This window comes from Macaca mulatta, chromosome 17, assembly GCF_049350105.2.
Source record: "Macaca mulatta isolate MMU2019108-1 chromosome 17, T2T-MMU8v2.0, whole genome shotgun sequence".
Taxonomy (NCBI): domain Eukaryota; kingdom Metazoa; phylum Chordata; class Mammalia; order Primates; family Cercopithecidae; genus Macaca; species Macaca mulatta.
The window spans coordinates 22,433,465-22,452,708 of NC_133422.1; the positions used below are offsets into that span (position 1 = coordinate 22,433,465).

Consider the following 19,244-nt stretch of genomic DNA (forward strand, 5'->3'; position numbering starts at 1 on the left):
AGAAAAACTTCAGACAAATTTAGCAGAGTTTATTTGAGCAAGGAATGATTCATGAATTGGGCAGCACTCAGAACCAGAAAAGGTTCAGAGGACTCCCTTAACAGCATGAGCAGCAAGCTTTCATAGGCCAGATACAAAAGCAAAGCGGAGAATCACCTGATTGGCTTCAGCTAGGCATCTGCCTTATTTGGCATGGACATGGTATGGTGAAGCATTTGCCTTGTTTGAGCATGGTGTGATGAGTTGGCTGCTTGTGATCAGCTGAAACTGTGTGTTTGTTATACTTCTAAGTTGGGTTTCAGTTTGTGTAAGCACTAAGTTCGGTTGTAGTTCATTATGTAGGAACCAAGTACAGAGACACAGAGACAGCCCCAGGCTGATGACATCCTGCTTATTTAATTTAACAAACCTAAATGTGAAAGGTAAAACAAACTTCCATATTAAAAAAAACACAGGCAAAGATTTCCTATACAGGGCATAAATTAAAGGGGAAAATTTTGCCTCTGTTTGTGAAAAAAATTAACTGTTTATTTTGCCCTTTTTTGAAAGTTGATAAATATTGTTATCAAGAAACTCTGGCCTCTTAAAAGAAATTGGGCAGCATTCTTTACTTTCTGAGTATTTGTGTAAGATTAGTGTTATTTCTTTTCTTTTTTTTTTTTGATATGGAGTCTTGCTCTGTCGCCCAGGCTGGAGTGCAGTGGCACAATCTTGGCTCACTGCAAGCTCCGCCTCCCGCGTTCTCGCCATTCTCCTGCCACAGCTTCCTGAGTAGCTGGGACTACAGGCGCCCGCCACCATGCCTGGCTAATGTTTTTGTATTTTTAGTGGAGACGGGGTTTCACTGTGTGAGCCAGTATGGTCTCGATCTCCTGACCTCCTGATCCACCCGCCTTGGCCTCCCATTAATCTTATTTCTAAGTATTTGTAAGAGTTCACAAATGAAGCCATCTGGGCTTGGAGACTTCTTTGTGGGAAGGTTTAAAATTACTGATTCAATTTATTTATTTAATTTTTATTTCTTCATTTTTTTTTTTTTTTTTTTTTTTGAGATGGAATCTTCCTCTGTCGCCCAGGCTGGAGTGCAGTGGCACGATCTCTGCTCACTGCAACCTCCACCTCCTGAGTTCAAGTGATTGTCCTGCCTCAGCCTCCCGAGTAGCTGGGTCTACAGGTGTGTGCCACCAAGCCTGGCTAATTTTTGTAGATTTAGTTGAGATGGCATTTCACCATGTTGGCCAGGCTGGTCATGAACTCCTGACCTCAAGTGTTCCGCCTGCCTTGGCCTCTCAAAGTGCTGGGATTATAGGCGTGAGCCACTGCACCAGGCCAATTCAGTTCATTTAAAAGATACACATTTCTTTCACATCTTTCATTTCTCCCTAATATCGTTTTTGTTAGGTTTTTTTTCTTAGGAATTTGTTCATTTCCCCTAAAATTTCAGGTCTATTGTTACAAGTCAGTTCATAGTATCTTCTTATTACCTTGGTAATGTTTGTAATTACAGAGTTAAGCCACATTTTTATTCCCAATATTAGTAATTTATTTATATCATCTCTTATTTTATTGATCTCTATTTATAAAATAAATTTTTGCATCATTGTTATTTCATTCCTTCCACTATCTTTGGGTTTAATTTGCTGTTCTTTTTCTAATTTTTTGAAATGAATATTCAGATCACTGGTTTCAGCTGTCATTCAGTTCAAAATACTATAATTTTCATTATGATTTCTTTCTTTGACCTGTGTGTTATTTGACATGCATTCCCTCATTTTTGAACAATAGAGGATTTTGTAGTTATCTCTATAGTATTGATTTCTAGCTTAATTCCATTTGGGAAGAGAACATACTCTGATTTCAGTGATCTAGCATATCGTCAATTTTGGGAAAAATTTGTGATCACTTGAACAGAGTGTGTATTCTGCAGTTACTCGATGCAGTGTTCTAGATATGTGAGTAAAGTTTGTTGACTGTATTGTTGAGAACTTCTTCATTCTTACTATTTCATGTCTGCCTACTCCATTATCTGTTAAGATAGGGGTAAAACCTCCTACAGTGATTGTGGATTTGTCTGTTTCTTCATTTAGATTTTTGTTTGTTTATGGTGAAAAGGATTTTGGGGGCAAATGATTTAGGATTGTTATATATTACATATGGATTTCTCCCTTGTTTTAAATATCTCTCTTTGTTTATAGTAGTGCTTTTTGCCATAAAGCCTACCTTATCGAAAATATGTATAGCTGTACCAGCTTTCCTTTGGTTAGTGTTTACGTGGTATGTCTTTTTTCCATCTTTTTATTTTCAGCCTTTTTGTATCTCTCTTGTTGGTTTGTCTCTTCCAAGCAGCATGCAGTTTTCCTTGAATGTGACAATTTTAGACTTTTAATGTAACTATTTAGTCCTTTTACATTTAATGTAGTTACTGGTATTTGAATATATACATATACACACGCACATATATATGTTGGCTGTGTGTGTGTGTGTATGTGTGTGTGTGTTGTGTGTGTGTATATATATATTTATGTATAAAACATGTTACTTTTGGTTTTCTATTTGACTCACCTATATTCCTTTTTCTATTCCTTGACTTTTAGTTGGTTCAGTTTTTTTTAAATTTTATAATTTTTTCTTTAATAACTTGATAGATACCTTTTTTTAAAAGACAATTTATTTTGAGAGGCCTGGGCAAGAGGATTGCTTGGGCTGTGGAATTCAAGACCAGCCTGGGCAACATAGCAAGACCCTTTCTCTAGTAAAATTTTTAAAAAATTATCTGGACATCGTGGCACATGCCATTTGTCCCAGCTACTTGTAAAGCTGAGGTGGGAGGATTGCTTAAGCCTGGGAGATGGAGGCTACCGTGAGCTATGATCATGCTACTGTATACTCCAGCCTAGGTGACAGAGTGAAACCCTGCCTCAGAGAAAACAAAACAAAACAATTTCTTCAGTGACTGTCCAAAGAATACAGCATACTGGCTGGGCAAGGTGGCTCACACCTATAATCCTGGCACTTTGAGAGGCCGAGGTGGGCAGATCACGAGGTCAGGAGATCGAGACCATCCTGGCTAACACGGTGAAACCCTGTGTCTACCAAAAAAAATACAAACAAAATTAGCTGGACGTGGTGGCGGGTGCCTGTAGTCCCACCTACTCGGGAGGCTGAGGCGGGAGAATGACGTGAACCCGGGAGGTGGAGCTTGCAGTGAGCTGAGATTGCTCCACCGCACTCCAGCCTGGGCGACAGACGACGGAGCGAGAATCCATCTCAAAAACCAAAACAAAACAAAACAGAAAAAACTACAGCATACTTTCTTGACTTACTACAGTCTGAAATAAAATATTACTTTGGCCACTTCTCAAGTAATACTGGGACTATTAGTTTTTTCCAGTTCATTGTTCTTTCTTCTACACTGTCTTAACTATCTATTAAGCTCTTAATTTCATTTCTAAAATTGCCAGTTGATTCTTTTTTTATGAAATCCAATTCTCTGTGAAATTCTCTATAATTTTATGTATCTTTCCCGTCTTTCCTCTGTTTTCTTAAATATATTACTCATAGTTATTTGGATTTCAGGACTTCTGTTTGTATGCAAAGTAAATTTTTTAAATGCCCTACATTTTGTATGAAAGCAACAGTTTTCAAATTTTTTTGTCTCATACCAAAAAAGACTTTATATGGATTCTGTGAGTATTTACAATAATAGAAATTAACACTGAGTAATTGTTTTCTTTTTCTTTGTTTTCGTTGAGACAGGGTCTTGTTCCATTCCCCAGGCTGGAGTGCAGTGGTGTGATCACAGCCCACTTCAGCCTCGGCTTCTCAGACTCAAGCAATCGTCTCACCCCAGCCTCTCAAGTACTTGGGACAATAGGCGTGTGCCAACATACCCAGCTAATTTTTTATTTTTATCTTTGTAGAGGTGGAATCTCACTGTGTTGCCCAGGTCCCGAACTCATGGACTCAAGCAGTCCTCCCACGCTGGCCTCTCAAAGTGCTGGGATTACAGGCATGAGCCACTGTGTTGACCTAAAACTGAGCAAGTTTAAATATATTTACCTATTAATTCATTTTAAAATATTAAACTTGTCATATTATAATCTTTATAAAAATTTGTCTTTTCCACAATAAAATTTGAGAAGACTAATGAGTAAAGTGACATTGTTTTACCTTTTTGCACCTCTCTTTTAATGTCTGGCTTAACAGAAAGTACCCTGATACTTATATCAACCTCTACATTTATTCTCTTGTGATACATTGTTTTGTTTAAATGTATGAAGAAAATACGACTTCACACAAATGAGTAGTTGGGAAAGGAAATAGTATTTTATTCATCTTTTCAGATAATTGCAGATATTCTTCATTGCTGCTAAACCAGAACTCAACAAGTGGTAGTTTCTTAAAGATTAGTTGCATTGTGGAACCTGAAACCATGCCAATGAACTTTCAAAGTCTCTTATATTAAAATCCATTGGTCTGTCTGTTACTTTGAATTTTCTTTTTTCCCATCTGTGATTTTGTAACATCATTCATTGGTCATTTGGGGAATACTGCTTCACTGAGAGTTACAAATCATCCAAGTGTTGATGTATTTCATTTTATCAGTATTTCTAAAGATGTGGTCCCCACACTGTCAGCAGCTTCCCCTGGGCATTTGTTAGACATGCAAACTCTTGGGTTCTACCCTAGACCTACTTAATCAGAAACCCTGTGGTTGGGGCCCAGCATTTTGTGTTTTACGAAGCCCTCCAGTTGATTCTAATGTACACTAATGTTTGAGAACCACTGCTCTACGGGTTCCAGCCGGGTTTCTGGGGTGTTCAGTGGGGTTCCTATGCCTGGAAGGTTCTGATCTCTAATCACAGTCTCCTTAGCATTTTGAAACTTCCAAAAACTTTACTATGCTTTTCAGAAGCTTCTTGCTTTTTTCAGAAACTTTCTATTTTGCTTCTACCCTGTACAAGTTCAGAATTTGATATGTACTTAGAGGGAAAAATCAGCTGTGTATCAGGCTCTATTTTCAAGCTTGCCTTTGTCAATTGAGTGCTAAATCTTTGAGTCTACAGTTTTTGTCTTAGCAGCTTGTGATACCTTGCCTGCCCCAGCAGCAGCCTTCTTGTGTCCTTTGCCCATACTTTTAATTTCTTGCCTTACACCAAGCATCGTCAAATAATCTAAGGGAAAAAGCAATTTCAGAATGTCATTTTACCTCTCTAAGTTTCCTCCCCTTCCGGAATCTTTGGACCCTCAAGTCATGTTTTCTTAGAAGTTTCTCTATAAGACTAGTTTAAGAGGTGGGGTTTTTTAGTAGTGGTTTCATTTTTGTTGTGAATTTTGTCTGGCTTTTTTTAAGTTGCTTTCAATGTGAGCATCTAACGTACTACTCCATCATAACCAAAAACAAAAGTAAAGAAAGTTACTTTTGAGACAGTATGACAAATGAATTGACTAGCCGGTCATCTAGGAGGCTGGTAGGGTAATCTGAGTGAGAAATAATGATGACCTAGTTTAGGATGGAGACAAAGTGAATTTGAGATATGTTTTAGAAATAGAAGCAACAGTTGCTGCCACTTGATTTGACACAGGACATTTAGTATTTCCCCTTGATTTCTGATTCAAAAAATTAGGTAGATGGTGGAGCTATTTACCGAAATGGGGATGATCTAGAGTGGACAAGTGGATTGTAAACAGGTTTAGGAGAAAAAAAAATATTGTCTTGATGTTAAATGAATTAGTCAGTAGATTGTCCAAGTGGGAATGGAGAATAGGAATTGAATAAATGACTCTAGAGTTCAGAGAAGCAGACTGGACTTAAGAATCATCAACTTAAGATGGTGTTGAAACCAACTTTAAGAGGTCATGAGAAGAGAAAGTAAGGATAGAAATAGGAGGGAAAAAACCGGAACATCCAGGTCTAAGGAACCAAACACGTATAGATCAAGTTAATAAACGGGAAATCATCAAAGGAGACAGAAGGAAAAAAATGTAAGGAGAAAATGATACCATAGAAGCTAAGACAGGAATATATTTAAGGAAACCAAGTGATAAACTGGGCTGGATGCTGCTGTGAGAACCATTAAAATAAGGATAGAGAGGAGGGTCCAGAGTATTTTTTTCCACATTGGAAGACTTTGATGACCTTAAACAGTTTTAATTGGTGCTGGGCTAAGGAGTGAAAAGATACGGAAGTTGAGTTAGCTTATATACACAGCTATTTTGAGAAGTTTTGTGAGGAAGAGAAGGAGAGAAGTGGAATAGTATCTGCAAGAGAGGGATGAGTCATTAAGAGAAAAATTTATATTTTTTGTTTTCTTTTGCTTTTTACTTTTGTTTTTTAATTATAAAAGCTTGAATAGTTTTTAGCCAATGGTAATGATCAACTAGAGAAGGTGATGATTTAGAAGAGATTAAATGTTGGGGGAATAAATATAATGTTTTAAGTCTCAAGTCAATTGTATAATTATGGGACAGAGATTTGACAGTGTTTCATGTGGAAAAGAGCCGTAGGACATGCATTTGATCTCAAGGCCTATAAGATTAAATAGCATAAAAGCTGCTAAAATTTTAATGTGGTCCTAAGCTGCATAAAGGACACATAGTATCTTTACTAAAGACCAAATATTACTGCAGTCCTCTGTGTTTATTTGTTATGCATTGATTCAATTAACATTTATCCAGCTGTACTGAGCTAGGCATTTAGATCTTATCTAGAATTTTGTGTCTGTTTCTGGATCCCAGATTTTTTAAGGAGACTGACAAATCACATATTCAGAGGAAATTGAATAGGATCATGAAGTGTCTGGAAACAATGTCATATGAGCAATTATTCATTCAACAAAATGTATTGAGTACTTAATATAAGCCAGATAATGCACTAGATACTGAAGAAGATAACCGAAGGCCTTGCTGTTAGGAATCTTATATTCCACTGTGAGAGACAATAGTAGATAGGTAATTGGTAGTTTAAAAATGGCCGCAGATTCTTCATAGCTCCTCCATCAAGAGGTGGTCTGATTTTTCACCCTTTGTGTTCAGGCTGGCCTTTGTCATTTGCTTTGACCAATAGAATATAGCGAAAAATGACATTATGTGATTTCTGAGCCTAGGCCTCACAAAGCATTGCAGCTTCAGCTCTTACCTTCTTAGATCCTTGAGACCACCAAGTGAAGAAGACGAAGCTGTCCACCTGAAGGATGAAAGACCAAGTAGAGAGAGGCCTAGCTGTCCCAGCTTAAGCCCTAATGAGGCCATCCTGGACCACCCAGCTCAGAAGAACCACCCTGCCAATCCACAGAAAAGTGAGAAATAAAAAGAACATTGTTGCTTTTAGCCACTAAGTTTTGGGGTGGTTTGTTATGCAGAAAAGGCTGATATAAAAAATGCCCATGATGTCATGGATCATAAGCGCTTTGAAGAAAAAGCAGAGCATGAGATAGAGAATGGCAGCTGGAGGGGAGGCGGATGCTGATTTACTTATAGCCTTCTTAGAAATTCTGTCTAAGGGGATAATATTTGAGCAGAGACCTAAGGCAGTAAGTCATGCAAAATGAAGAAAGAGTATTTCAGGCTGAAGAAACACCAAGTGCATAGGTCCTGAAATGAGAGCATATGGTTTGTTTCTGGAATTATAAGCAGATCAGCTGGAGCATTAGCAAGCAAAGGGGAGAGTGGTAGGAAATACAATTGGAGAGGAAGCCCAAGGCTAAATGATGGAGTGGCTTGCAAGCCGTACTACAAACTGCAGGTTTTATTTTTAGGTATTATGGGAATGCTCTTACCTGTTTTGCAATATTAGGAACACTATTTTGGCAGCTATGAAGCAAATAGGGAGTCAAGAGTGGAAGCAAGGAAGTCACTAGAGAAAATTGTAGTAATCCAAGAGAATGATACTGTTTTGGATGAGGGTTGTTGTAGTAGAGGAGGTCAGGGGGAAAAAAAAAAAAGGGGGTCTAGGCCAGGCACGGTGGCTCATGCCTGTAGTCCCAGCACTTTGGGAGGCCAAGGCGGGCAGATCACCTGAGGTTGGGAGTTCGAGACCAGCCTGACCAACATGGAGAAACCCCATCTCTACTAAAAATACAAAATTAGCTGGGTGTGGTGGTGCATGCCTGTAATCCCAGCTACTCGGGAAGCTAATCCCAGCTACTTGGGAGGCTGAGGCAGGAGTATCACTTTAACCCGGGAGGCGGAGGTTGTGGTGAGCCAAGATCTAGCCTTTGCACTCCAGCCTGGGCAACAAGAGCGAAACTGTTTCAAACAAAAAGGTCTAATTCCAGATATATTTTGAAGGAATACCCAACAAAGCTTATGAATCAAGGGTAAGAAAAAATGAAGAAAGATGACTCCTAGGCTTTTGGCCAAAGCAATGGTTAAAGAAAAAGAAAATTTGCTGAGAAACTTAGAGGGGATCTTTGCAATATCAAATACCTAAAATGTGGCATGTATATGTGAAGTCCCTCTTCTATGCCTCTATGAGAACATAGTTATGTTCACTGAGAAGAAACTCTAAGCAGTGAAAATTTGACCCCTATAAGGAAGACTTTTCTTGTAGCTGGAACGCAAGACATCAGTCAGCTAGTAATTATTGAGGCTTCTGGAAGTCGGTAGAACAGGGTCCTCTTCTAGACATTGGAGCTACAGCTCCAATGGAAAAAGTGATGTGCAGATAGAGGCAGCAAAGGTAATTTGATTGAAAACTACTAGAGAGGAACTTATTAGTGATGTCATAGAAGGAATTCATTTATTGGGTAAGAGGTAGAACCCTTCCAACTCTGGGTTTCTGTGATTCTCTAATGATCTGATAAACCAAATCAGACTCAAATATTTTTCTTCAGATCCCCTTGTCTCTGCATTATTTTTTTAATGCTATATTGAGATATAATTCACATACCATACCAGTTCATCCATTTAAGGTATACGGTTCAGTAGTTCTGGCATATTCCTAGACATATGCAAACATCACACTTAATTTTGGAACATTTTCATCACCTCAGGAAGAAACCCCTTTAGCCATTGATCTGTCTGTCTGTCCTTGTCCTAGTACGACACTGTCTTGATTAGTGTTGCTTTGTAGTAAGTTTTAATATTGTGAAGTATGAGTCCTTCTACTTTATTCTTATTTTGTAGAATTGTTTTGGCTATTCTTGGTCCTTCTGTAATAATTCCATATGAATTTTAGAACCAACTTGTCAATTTCTACGGGGAAATCAGCTGAGATTTTTGATAAGGATTGCATTAAATCTGTAAAGTGGGGAATTTTGCCATTTTAACAGTGTTAAGTCTTCTGATCCACAGAGACAGGATGCTTTTCTATTTATTTAGATCTTCCTTAATTTCTTTCAACAATGTTTTGTAGTTTACAAGTCTGAGTTTTGTACTTCTTTTGTTAAATTTATTCCTGTTTTATTCTTTTTAATGCTATTGTGAATGGAATTATTTTTATAATTTTATTTTCAGATTGTTTATTATAAATGTATAGAAATACAGTTGAGTTGTAATTAATCTTTTATCCCATAACCTTCCTGAACTTATTTAATTAGGTCTAATAGTTATTAGTAGATTCTTTAGGATTTTCAGTATACAAGATCATGTCATCTAGGAATAGTGATAGTCTTACTTCTTGCTTTCCAGTCTGGATGTCTTTTTGTTTTTTAACCTCATTATCACCACCATTACAATGTTGACTAGGATCATTAAGAACAGACATCCTTGTCTTTCTTCTGGTCTTAGGGAAAAGCATCCAGTCTTTCTCCATTCAATCCGTGGGTTTTTTGTAGATGCTTTTTATCTACAAACATACTAACACTTAGACAGCTTCTCTGTATTCCTAGTTTGCTGGGTGCTTTTTTCACGAAAGGGTGTTGAATTTTGTCAAATGCTTTTTCTCCATGTATTGAGATCATTATGTGAATTTTATTTTCTTTTGATGAGATTGGTTATGTTTATTTTTTGGTGCTTAAACCAAACTTGCATCCCTGTGTTAAATCCCACAGGGATGCAAGGTTTATAATTCCTGCATCCCTTGGTTGGTCATGGTTTATAGTTCTTTTTATATGTTGCTGGGTTTGGTTTGCTGGTATTGTGTTTTAGTATCTTTGCATCCATACTTATAAGATATATTGATCAGTAGCTTTCTTGTGATATCTTTATCTGGTTTTGGCATGATGATAATATAGGCTTTATAAAATAAATTAGGAAATGTTCTCTCTTCTATAAGCCATCAGGGGCTGGGCTTTTCTTTGTGGGTAGTTTTTTGTTTACTGATTCAGTCTCTTGTTACAGGAATATTCAAGTTGTCTCTTCTTGAGTCAGTATCAGTAGTTTGTATCTTTGAGGAGCTTGTCCATTTTCTCTAAATTATCTAATTTATTGACGTACAGTAGTTTCTCTTCTTTTTCCATTGTCTTAGGTTGAATATTAAGTTATTGATTTGAAGTTTTGTTTTTTTTTTTTTTTGAAACAGGGTCTCACTGTCACCCAGACTGGAGTGACACTGTCACCCAGACTGGAGTGACACAGTCATAGCTCACTGCAGCCTCGACCCCTCGGGCTTAAGTGATCCTTCCACCTTAGCCTCCTGATTAGCTGAGACTACAGGCACATGTCACCTTTCTCAGCTAATTTTTGTATTTTTTGTAGAGATAGGGTTTTTGCCCTGTTGCCAGGCTGGTCTCAAATTCCTGAGATCTGCTCCACCCTCCCCCTCCCAAAGTGCTGGGATTACAAGTGTGACCCACTGTGCCCAGCCATCTTCTTTTTTTAACATGGATATTTGTAGCTATAAATTTCTCTGCACCGCTATCGCTGTGTCCCATAAGCTATAGGTGGTGGTATTCATGTTTAAGGTCATTCTATTATGGTAGGATAATATAATGTATTATTTATGTCATTTTCAACTTATTAAGGTTTGTTTTATGGCCTAGTATATGCTCTGTCCTGGAGAATATCCTCTGTGCATTTGGGAAGAATTGCATATTCTGTTGTTGGGTAGTGTTCTATAAATATCTGTTAGGTCTTGTTAGTTTATAGTATTAAGTCTTCTGTTTCCTTGTTGATCTTTTGTGTGGTTGTTCTGTTATTGAAAGTGGGGTATTAGCTGGAATTATAAAATATTTATTCATTTCTTAGTTTCTGTTTTTGTTTTGGTTGGTTTTTGCTTCATATATTTTGGTGCTCTATTGTTAGGTACACATAGGTTTACAGTTGTTCCATCTTCCAGATTGATTGGCCCATTTTTCATTATGGAATGTCCCTTTTTGTCTCTGATAACATTTTTGGTTTCCAAGTTTACTTTGTCTCATTAACTACTATAGCTTTTCAGTGATTGCTGCTGTCAGGATATGTCTTTTTCCATCCTTTTACTTTCAGTATTTTTGTCTTCAAATCTAAGTGTGTCTCCTATAGAGAACATATAGTTGGGTCATGCTTGTTTGCTTTTCTTCTATTTTTAATAGAGACAGTGTCTTGCAATATTGCACAGGCTAGCCTCAAAATCCTGAACTCAAGTGATCCTCCTGCCTCGGCCTCCCAAAGTGCTGGGTTTATAGGCATTGAGCCACTGCACCTGGCTGGATCATGTTGTCATTTAATCCGGTCTGACAGCCTTTGCCTTTTGACTAGATTGTTTAATCCATTCTCATTTAGTGTTATTATTTATTATTTATTTTTATTTCAATAGTTTTGGGGGAACAAGTGGTGTTTGGTTGCATGGAAAAGCTTTTTTATGGTGATTTCTGAGATTTTGGTGTGCTCATCACCCAAGCAGTGTACACTGTACCCAATGTGTAGTCTTTCATCCCTCATCTCCTTTTTCTCTCTTCCCCCCAAGTCTCCAAAGTCCATTATATCATTCTTATGCCCTTGTGTCCTCATAGCTTAGCTTCCACTTATAGTGAGAATATACACTGATTGGTTTTCCATTCCGGAGTTACTTCGCATAGAATGATGGTCTCCAATTCCATCCAGTTTGCTGCAAATGCCATTATTTTATTTCTTTTTATGGCTGAGTAGTATTCTATTACATATATGTACCATATTTTCTTTATCCTCATGTTGGTTGATGGGCATTTAGGCTGGTTCCATATTTTTACAATTGTGAATTGTGCTGCTATAAGCATGTGTGTACAATTTTTCATAGTGGTTTTACTAGTTTATACTCCCACCAACAGTGTAACAGTGTTCCCTTTTCACCACATCCATGCCAACATTTATAATTTTTTGATTTTTTAATTATGGCCATTCTTGGAGGAGTCAGATGGTATGGCATTGTGGTTTTGATTTGCATTTCCCTGATAAATAGTGATATTGAGCTTTTTAAAATATGTGTGTCGGCCATTTGTGTATCTTTTTTTGAGAATTGTCTTTTCGTGTCCTTAGCACACTTTTTGATGGGATTATTTATTTTTTTCTTGCTGATTGGTTTGAGTTTCTTACAGATTCTGGATATTAACCCTTTGTCTGATACACAGTTTGTGAAGATTTTCTCCTACTCTTTGTGGGTTGTCAGTTTATTCTGCTGATTATTTCTTTTGCTGTGCAGAAGCTTGACTGAAAGCTTTTATCATGAATGTGTGTTGAATTTTCTGAAGCTATTGGCATGATTATTTATTTTGGCTGGGCGCGGTGACTCATGCCTGTAATCCCAGCACTTTGGGAGGCCAGGGCAGGCAGATCACCTGAGATTGGGGGTTCAAGACCAGCCTGACCAACGTGGAGAAACCTCATCTCTACCGAAAATACAAAATTAGCCGGGCATGGTGGTGCATGCCTATAATCCCAGCTACTCGGAAGGCTGAGGCAGGAGAATCGCTTGAACCCGGGAGGCAGAGGCTGCAGTGAGCCAAAATCTAGCCGTTGCACTGCAGCCTGGGCAACAAAAGAGAAACTGTGTGTCAAAAAAATAAATTAATAAATATATATTTATTTTTTATTCTGTTAATGTGGTAAATTACATCAATTAATTTTTGGATATGTAAGCCAGTCTTGCATTCCTGATATAAACCTAACTTGGTCATCATATCTAGTCTGATTTGATAAGTGAATATTTTGTTTGTTTTGCACCTGTGCTCATGAGAGATATGGATCTGTGGTTTCCCTGTGACATTTTCATTAGGGTTTGTTATCAAAGATATGCTAACCTCATAAAAAGAGTTGAAAGTGTTTTCTTTCTCTTCTGTTTTTCGGAAAAATTCAACAAAATCATGGCCAGGATTATTATTTTTTGGGAAGATTTTTAATTACATGTTTAGCTTCTTAAATATTCTTTTGATTTTCCATTTCTTCTTATATTAGTTTTGAAAGGTTTTCTTTTTCTTGGAATTTATCTTTTACATTTTTACATGCTCTGACATGAAGTTGATTACTTTTTTAGAGAACTGATCTTTCATTGTGTTGATTCTCTCTCAAATGCTAATTTCTATTGTGCTACCTTCCTTGATGCGTGAGTTATTTAGGAGTGTATTGATTAATATTCAAACGTTGGCATCTTCTAGATGTGTTTGTTATTGATTTCTAGTTTAGTTCTCCTCTGGTCAGTTAACAGACTCTGTTTCAGTGTTTCTCAAACTCTGTTGGAGGACTTTTTTTTTTTTTTTCTCTCAATCTCTGGTGGACTGACAGCTTTTGTAAAATACAATGAAAATGAAATGAGAAAATTGAGGAAAAAAGTATGTATTTAAGATCCAGGTTTTACAGGGGTACACTATTATTTCAAACAGCTATATTTTCTGAACACTTAATCTCAATTTCCAAACCTATGGTCTAATAGCAGTTGTAAATCAACATTCATCCATGGAAGACACTTTACGTAGCACCATTTATTGTTATTTTAATCTTTGAAGTTTGTTGAGACTTACTTTATACCCTAGCACATGGTCAGTTACAGTAAATGTTCCATGTGCAGTTTAAAAGAAGATACATTCTACACTTGTAGGGCGGAATGTTTTATGTGTGTCAGTTAAATCAAGTTTGTTGATGTTATTTAACTTCAGTGTTCTTACTCTTTCATTTTGTCTACTTGTTTTATGCATTATTGAGAAGAGGGATCACTCACTAAGATTGTGGATTTGTGTGTTTTTCCTTTTGGTTTTCTCCTTTTTTTCTTTGTGTATTTTGAGGGCTATCTTATTAGGTATATTCAAATTTACAATTGCCTTCTCTTACCAGTAGACTGACCCTTGTAACACTGTGAAATTGCCCGTTTTAGTTTTGCATTTTACCTTAAAATGTACTTTATCTTATAATTAGTATAACAATGTCAGCTTTATTTTTGATAGTGTATGTTTTTCTGTTTCTTAAAAGTATAGTCTCTTAATATATAGTCTGCTGGATTTTTATTAATCAACTTTATTGAGATATAATTTATATAGAATAAAATGCACCCATTTAAATGCATAATTTGATGAGTTCTGGCAAATATATATGTGCATGTAACCACTAACAGTCAAGACATATACCATCTCCATAAGCTCCAGAGGTTCCTTTTTGCCCTTTCCCATTGCCAATCCCTCCCCACAGCCTGGGCAGTCCACAGCCTGGGCAGTCACCATTCTTCTTTCTGCCATAGACTATAGGTTAGACATACCTTTTATTTTATTTTATTTTATTTTATTTTATTTTATTTTATTTTTTTTTGAGACAGAGTCTAGCTGTCGCCAAGGCTGGAGTGCAGTGGCACGATCTCGGCTCACTGCAACATCAACCTCTGCCTCCCGGGTTCATGCCATTCTCCTGCCTCAGCCTCCTGAGCAGCTGGGACTACAGGTGCCCGCCACCACACCCGGCTAATTTTTTTTATTTTTAGTAGAGACGGGGTTTCCCTAAAATTTTTTATATTTTTGTATTTTTAGTAGAGATGTGTTAGCCAGGATGCTCTTGATCTCCTGACCTCGTGATCTGCCCGCCTCGGCCTCCCAAAGTGCCGGGATTACAGGTCTGAGCCACTGTGCTCGGCCTTAGACATGTTTCATATATATGGAATAGTATTATATACTCTTATGTGTCTGGCTTCTTTGAAGGAAAAAAGCAGTGCAGAATGTTGGACTCATCATAGTACATTTTCCTTATCTCCAGGTCCCTCAAGACCTGACTGACTTGGTAGCCCTCCAGTGCTTTTATACTGATGTGTTTATATTTTATTTAGCTCTTCTAGTTGGGTGTCAGTGGCAGAGTTGGTCTTAAACATGATGGTTCACAGTAGCCAAAAGCAGAAGACCTCTGGCAATATTTAGTGGTAGAAGAACAAAGGTACAGAAATACCAAGGGTGAAGGTGAGTGTTCTAATTAAATGGAACTCACCGAATTCCCCCAGAAAACTGAGAGGGATTGAAGAGTGTTATTTTCTTTATTCTTTTTCTTTTCTTTTTTGGAGATGGGGCCTCACTCTGTTGCCCAGGCTGGAGTGCAGTGGTGCGATCAAGGCTCACTGCAGCCTCAGGCTACAGGTGTGCACCACGACACCCAACTAATTTTTAAATTTTTTGTAGAGACAGAATCTTATTATGTTCCCCAGTCTGGTCTCAGACTCCTGGGCTCAAGCAGTCCTCTCACTTCAGCCTCCCAAAGTACTACGATGACAGGCGTGAGCCACTGTGTACAGCCGAGAGTATTTTGTTTTCGTTAAATTTAGGGTATGCATCCTATCCTGTGTTATCAGTCAGGATTCACTGCCAGCAACTAGGTATTTTAACCAGGAGAACATTTAGCACAGGTTACACGTTGTTCGAAGATCTGAAGGAGCAAGTTCTACACTTGACCTACAAGAATCATTCCTAAACAATTACGCAGCTACTGTGTCAGGGAAGCTGCTGCCTCACAGGCTGCCACTAGAACTGTGGGAGAAGCACAGTTGCTGCCACCACTATAACCGCACTCTTGCTTACTGGTAGTAATAATGATAAAGAGGTTCAGCAAGAAAGGCTTTCCCGCATTTCAACCTTCCAAGTCTCACAAGAATGGCTCTAATTAATGGAACCTGATGTGAATCAAACACTGCTTGAAGAGACTATAGGAATTGTAGTTTTGGACTGAGGAACTTCTCCAACTATTCAGAGGTAGAATGAGGGTCACAAGAACCAGTCCAAAATGTATAAGACTTTCTATCATCTAGGCCTTCAAACTGCTGAGTGAGCATATTACAGCCTATGATTGAAATATCCAGAATGCATATTAATCAAATGTTATGTTTAAGTTTAATTAATATTTTAATATTTGCTGAGGATATTCAAGACATTGAGGACATCACCCTGATAACTCTAAGAATTTAAACAGCTTACCACATTGACGTTACCTAATTCCTGATTGCTAGATCGTCTGCAAAGATAATCATGAAATCAACAGATTTCATAACCAAGTGCTTTAAACTTTTATCAGCTTTCTTTGTAACTCTTATAGCACATTCAAGGACATACTGTGATATATTCCATAAGTGTTTATAGCAATTCAGATCTTGATATGAAAATGTCAGTGGTATCCTCAAGGGCAAAGAGCTAAATATAGCTTTCTCCAGCATTACCCTTTCTACCACAACGCCATGTTTGTTGATGTATTTTCTTTGCTTTCTTTTTCCGTTCATAAGTTGGGTGGTATGATATCAATAAAAGGCTGGAAAAAAGTCAGGACAATGTACACCAATATTAGCTAGATGCTTTTTGGTTTGTTGTAAGCTACTAAGACCTTATGATGTTTTCAGCAGGTATAGATGGTTTGCACTTAAGGGGAGAATACAAAATAAAAAACACAGAGAGACTGGTGAGCTGTAATATGATTGTTAGTCTGAGCGTTAAACAATGACAGTATTTTTCTTTGTTGTCTCAGGTGGATCTCCTTACGTAGCGGCCAAAATAAATGAAGCAAAAGACTTGCTAGAATCTGGCACCAAACGTTGATTGATGCTTAAGGACCACGCTGAAGGAAAAAAAAAGAGGGGACTTCAAAAAAAAAAGACCTGCAAAATATTCTAAAACATGGTCTTCTTTTTTCTGTATGGATTGACCACAATCTTATCTTCCATCATTAAGCTGTATAACAATAAAATAATAATAGTCTTGCTTTTTATTATCTTTTAAAGGATCTCCTTAAAATTCTATAACTGACCTTTTTTTTAATTTTCTTTGTTACATTCATACATTTTTAAGATTTTTGTTATGTTCTAAATCCCCTCACCCCCCCACACACACACGTGTGCAAAAAGTATGATTATCAAGAATGCAATTGGGATTTGTGAGCAATGAGTAGAAGTTTTCTTATTGCTTATATTTGTACCCTAATTGTCTCTTTTTTTCAGGGAATTTGGGACTCTGCCTATATAAGGTGTTTTAAATGTCTTGAGAGCAAGTACTGGCTGATACCCCTTGGAGATATGATCTGAAATGTAATGGAATTTATTAAATGGTGTTTTGTAAAGTAAGGGTTAAGAACCCCGCTCCCTCTGAGACCCTATAGCTAAAGCATGAGGACTTGGAGAGCTACTAAAATGATTCACGTTTACAAAATGAGCCCTGTGAGGAAAGGTTGAGAGAAGTCTGAGGAATTTGTATTTAATTATATTCTCCCAGTACTGTATATTTATTCATTACTCAGTCTACAAATATTTATTGACCCCTTTGATGTGCAAGGCACTATCGTGGGTCCCCTGAGAGTTGCACGTATGAAGCAGTCATGGATCATGACCCAAAGGAACTTACATGTAGAGGAAGGATAAATCACACACATAGTGAATGCTGTTAGATACAGGTGATATATTTTAAAAGTTCAAAGGAAGAAAATAATATGTTAAACACTGCATGAGAGGAGGAATAAGTGGCATAGAGCTGGGCTTTAAAAAAGAAAAATAATCAGAGATACCATAATGATTGGTGAGGTGAGTCAGTGTTATTTCTTCTGAGATGAGTGTTATTCTGAGATGACAATTAGCAGAAATAGATATATCAATTGGAGTGATTAGAGTGCAGGGTTTCTAGAAAGCAAAGTTTGGACAGAGTGGTCATCAAAGGCCAGCTCTGTGACTTACACTGCATTAAATTAATTTCTTAAAACATAGTCCCTGATCATTATCACTTTACTATTCCAAAGGTGAAAGAACAGATTCAGATACAGAGTGCCAGCATTATTTCCCAGTATTCCTTTACAAATCTTGGGTTCATTTCAGGTAAACTGAACTACTGCATTTTCTGTATCTTAAAATACTTTTTAGATATCCTAGATGCATCTTTCAACTTGTAACATTCTGTAGTTTAGGAGTTCTCAACCTTGGCATTATTGACATGTTAGGCCAAATAATTCTTTTTTTGTGGGAGGTCTCTTGTGCATTTTAGATGATTAGCAATAATCCCTGACCTGTTATCTACTAAAGACTAGTCTTATCAGTTGTGACAACAAAAATGGTTCCAGATATTGCCAAATGCCCTTTAGAGGACAATAATCGCCCCCAGTTGAGAACCATTTCTGTAAAACTTTAATTACTATTTTTTCTTTTGGTTTATAAAATAATGATCCTGAATTAAATTCCTGGAACCTTAAAGTCGATAAAATATGGTTCTTGCTTTAAAGTCCCCATACATGTCCTACTAATTTTCTCATGCTTTAGTGTTTTTCATTTTTCTCCTGTTATCCTTGTACCTAAGAATGCCATCCCAATCCCCAGATCCCCACCTGTCTAGGCATAGTTGAAGTCTAGGCATAGTTGAAGGCCAAGCTAAAATGTATCCCTCTTTTTCTGGTGCATCCAGCAAAAGTAATATCATGAATTATCAGCTCTCTGAGAGCAGCATCATATCTGTCTTGTTTACTGTTACATTGGCAGCCAATAAATATTTGTTGAGTGAATGAATAAATCCCCATAGTACTTTATTCTTCACATGATACATACCTATAGGGGCTATAGCTTGGTACCTTGCGAAGCAACTCTTGGTGTAACATACCTTCTTTCTCATACTAAAATGCAAGAACCTTCAGAGCAAGAATATTGCCATTCATCTTTGTAACCTCTTTACTCTGGAGCACTTGCATTTAGCAGGCATCATAAAGTTTTACATACTAAGAAAATGTTGCTGTTTTCTGAATACTATGCATCAAAACATGTTACTGCTAATTTGGAAAGTTCTGCTAAGGAATATTGGGGCACCCTCAGTTGCACCTTTTAATTGATGTCATATTTTCCTAATCCATACTTTATTCATGAGAATTTGAGTCACCCCAGCATTAGCTTAGAATTTCCTTAATTCCTGTTTTCTTTGCAGGTACCTTGG

The 19,244-nt window shown here is 37.3% G+C and overlaps 1 protein-coding gene across 3 annotated transcripts in view; it reads left to right on the top strand.

Moving 5' to 3' along the window:
- Positions 1–18,830, top strand: part of DNAJC15 (DnaJ heat shock protein family (Hsp40) member C15) — an 87,655-nt gene extending 68,825 nt beyond the window's left edge. Inside the window, exon 6 of one of the 3 annotated variants that reach the window (XM_001092902.5) lies at positions 16,813–18,830. In XM_001092902.5, coding sequence (XP_001092902.3) covers positions 16,813–16,883 — 71 coding nt within the window. In that variant the 3' untranslated portion in view covers positions 16,884–18,830. Of the gene's footprint in view, positions 1–3,920; positions 4,031–7,146; positions 7,299–16,812 lie in introns of those variants that run through there. The other 2 variants (XM_077974443.1, XM_077974442.1) reach the window with 2 other exon arrangements.
- Positions 18,831–19,244: the final 414 nt, after the last annotated feature.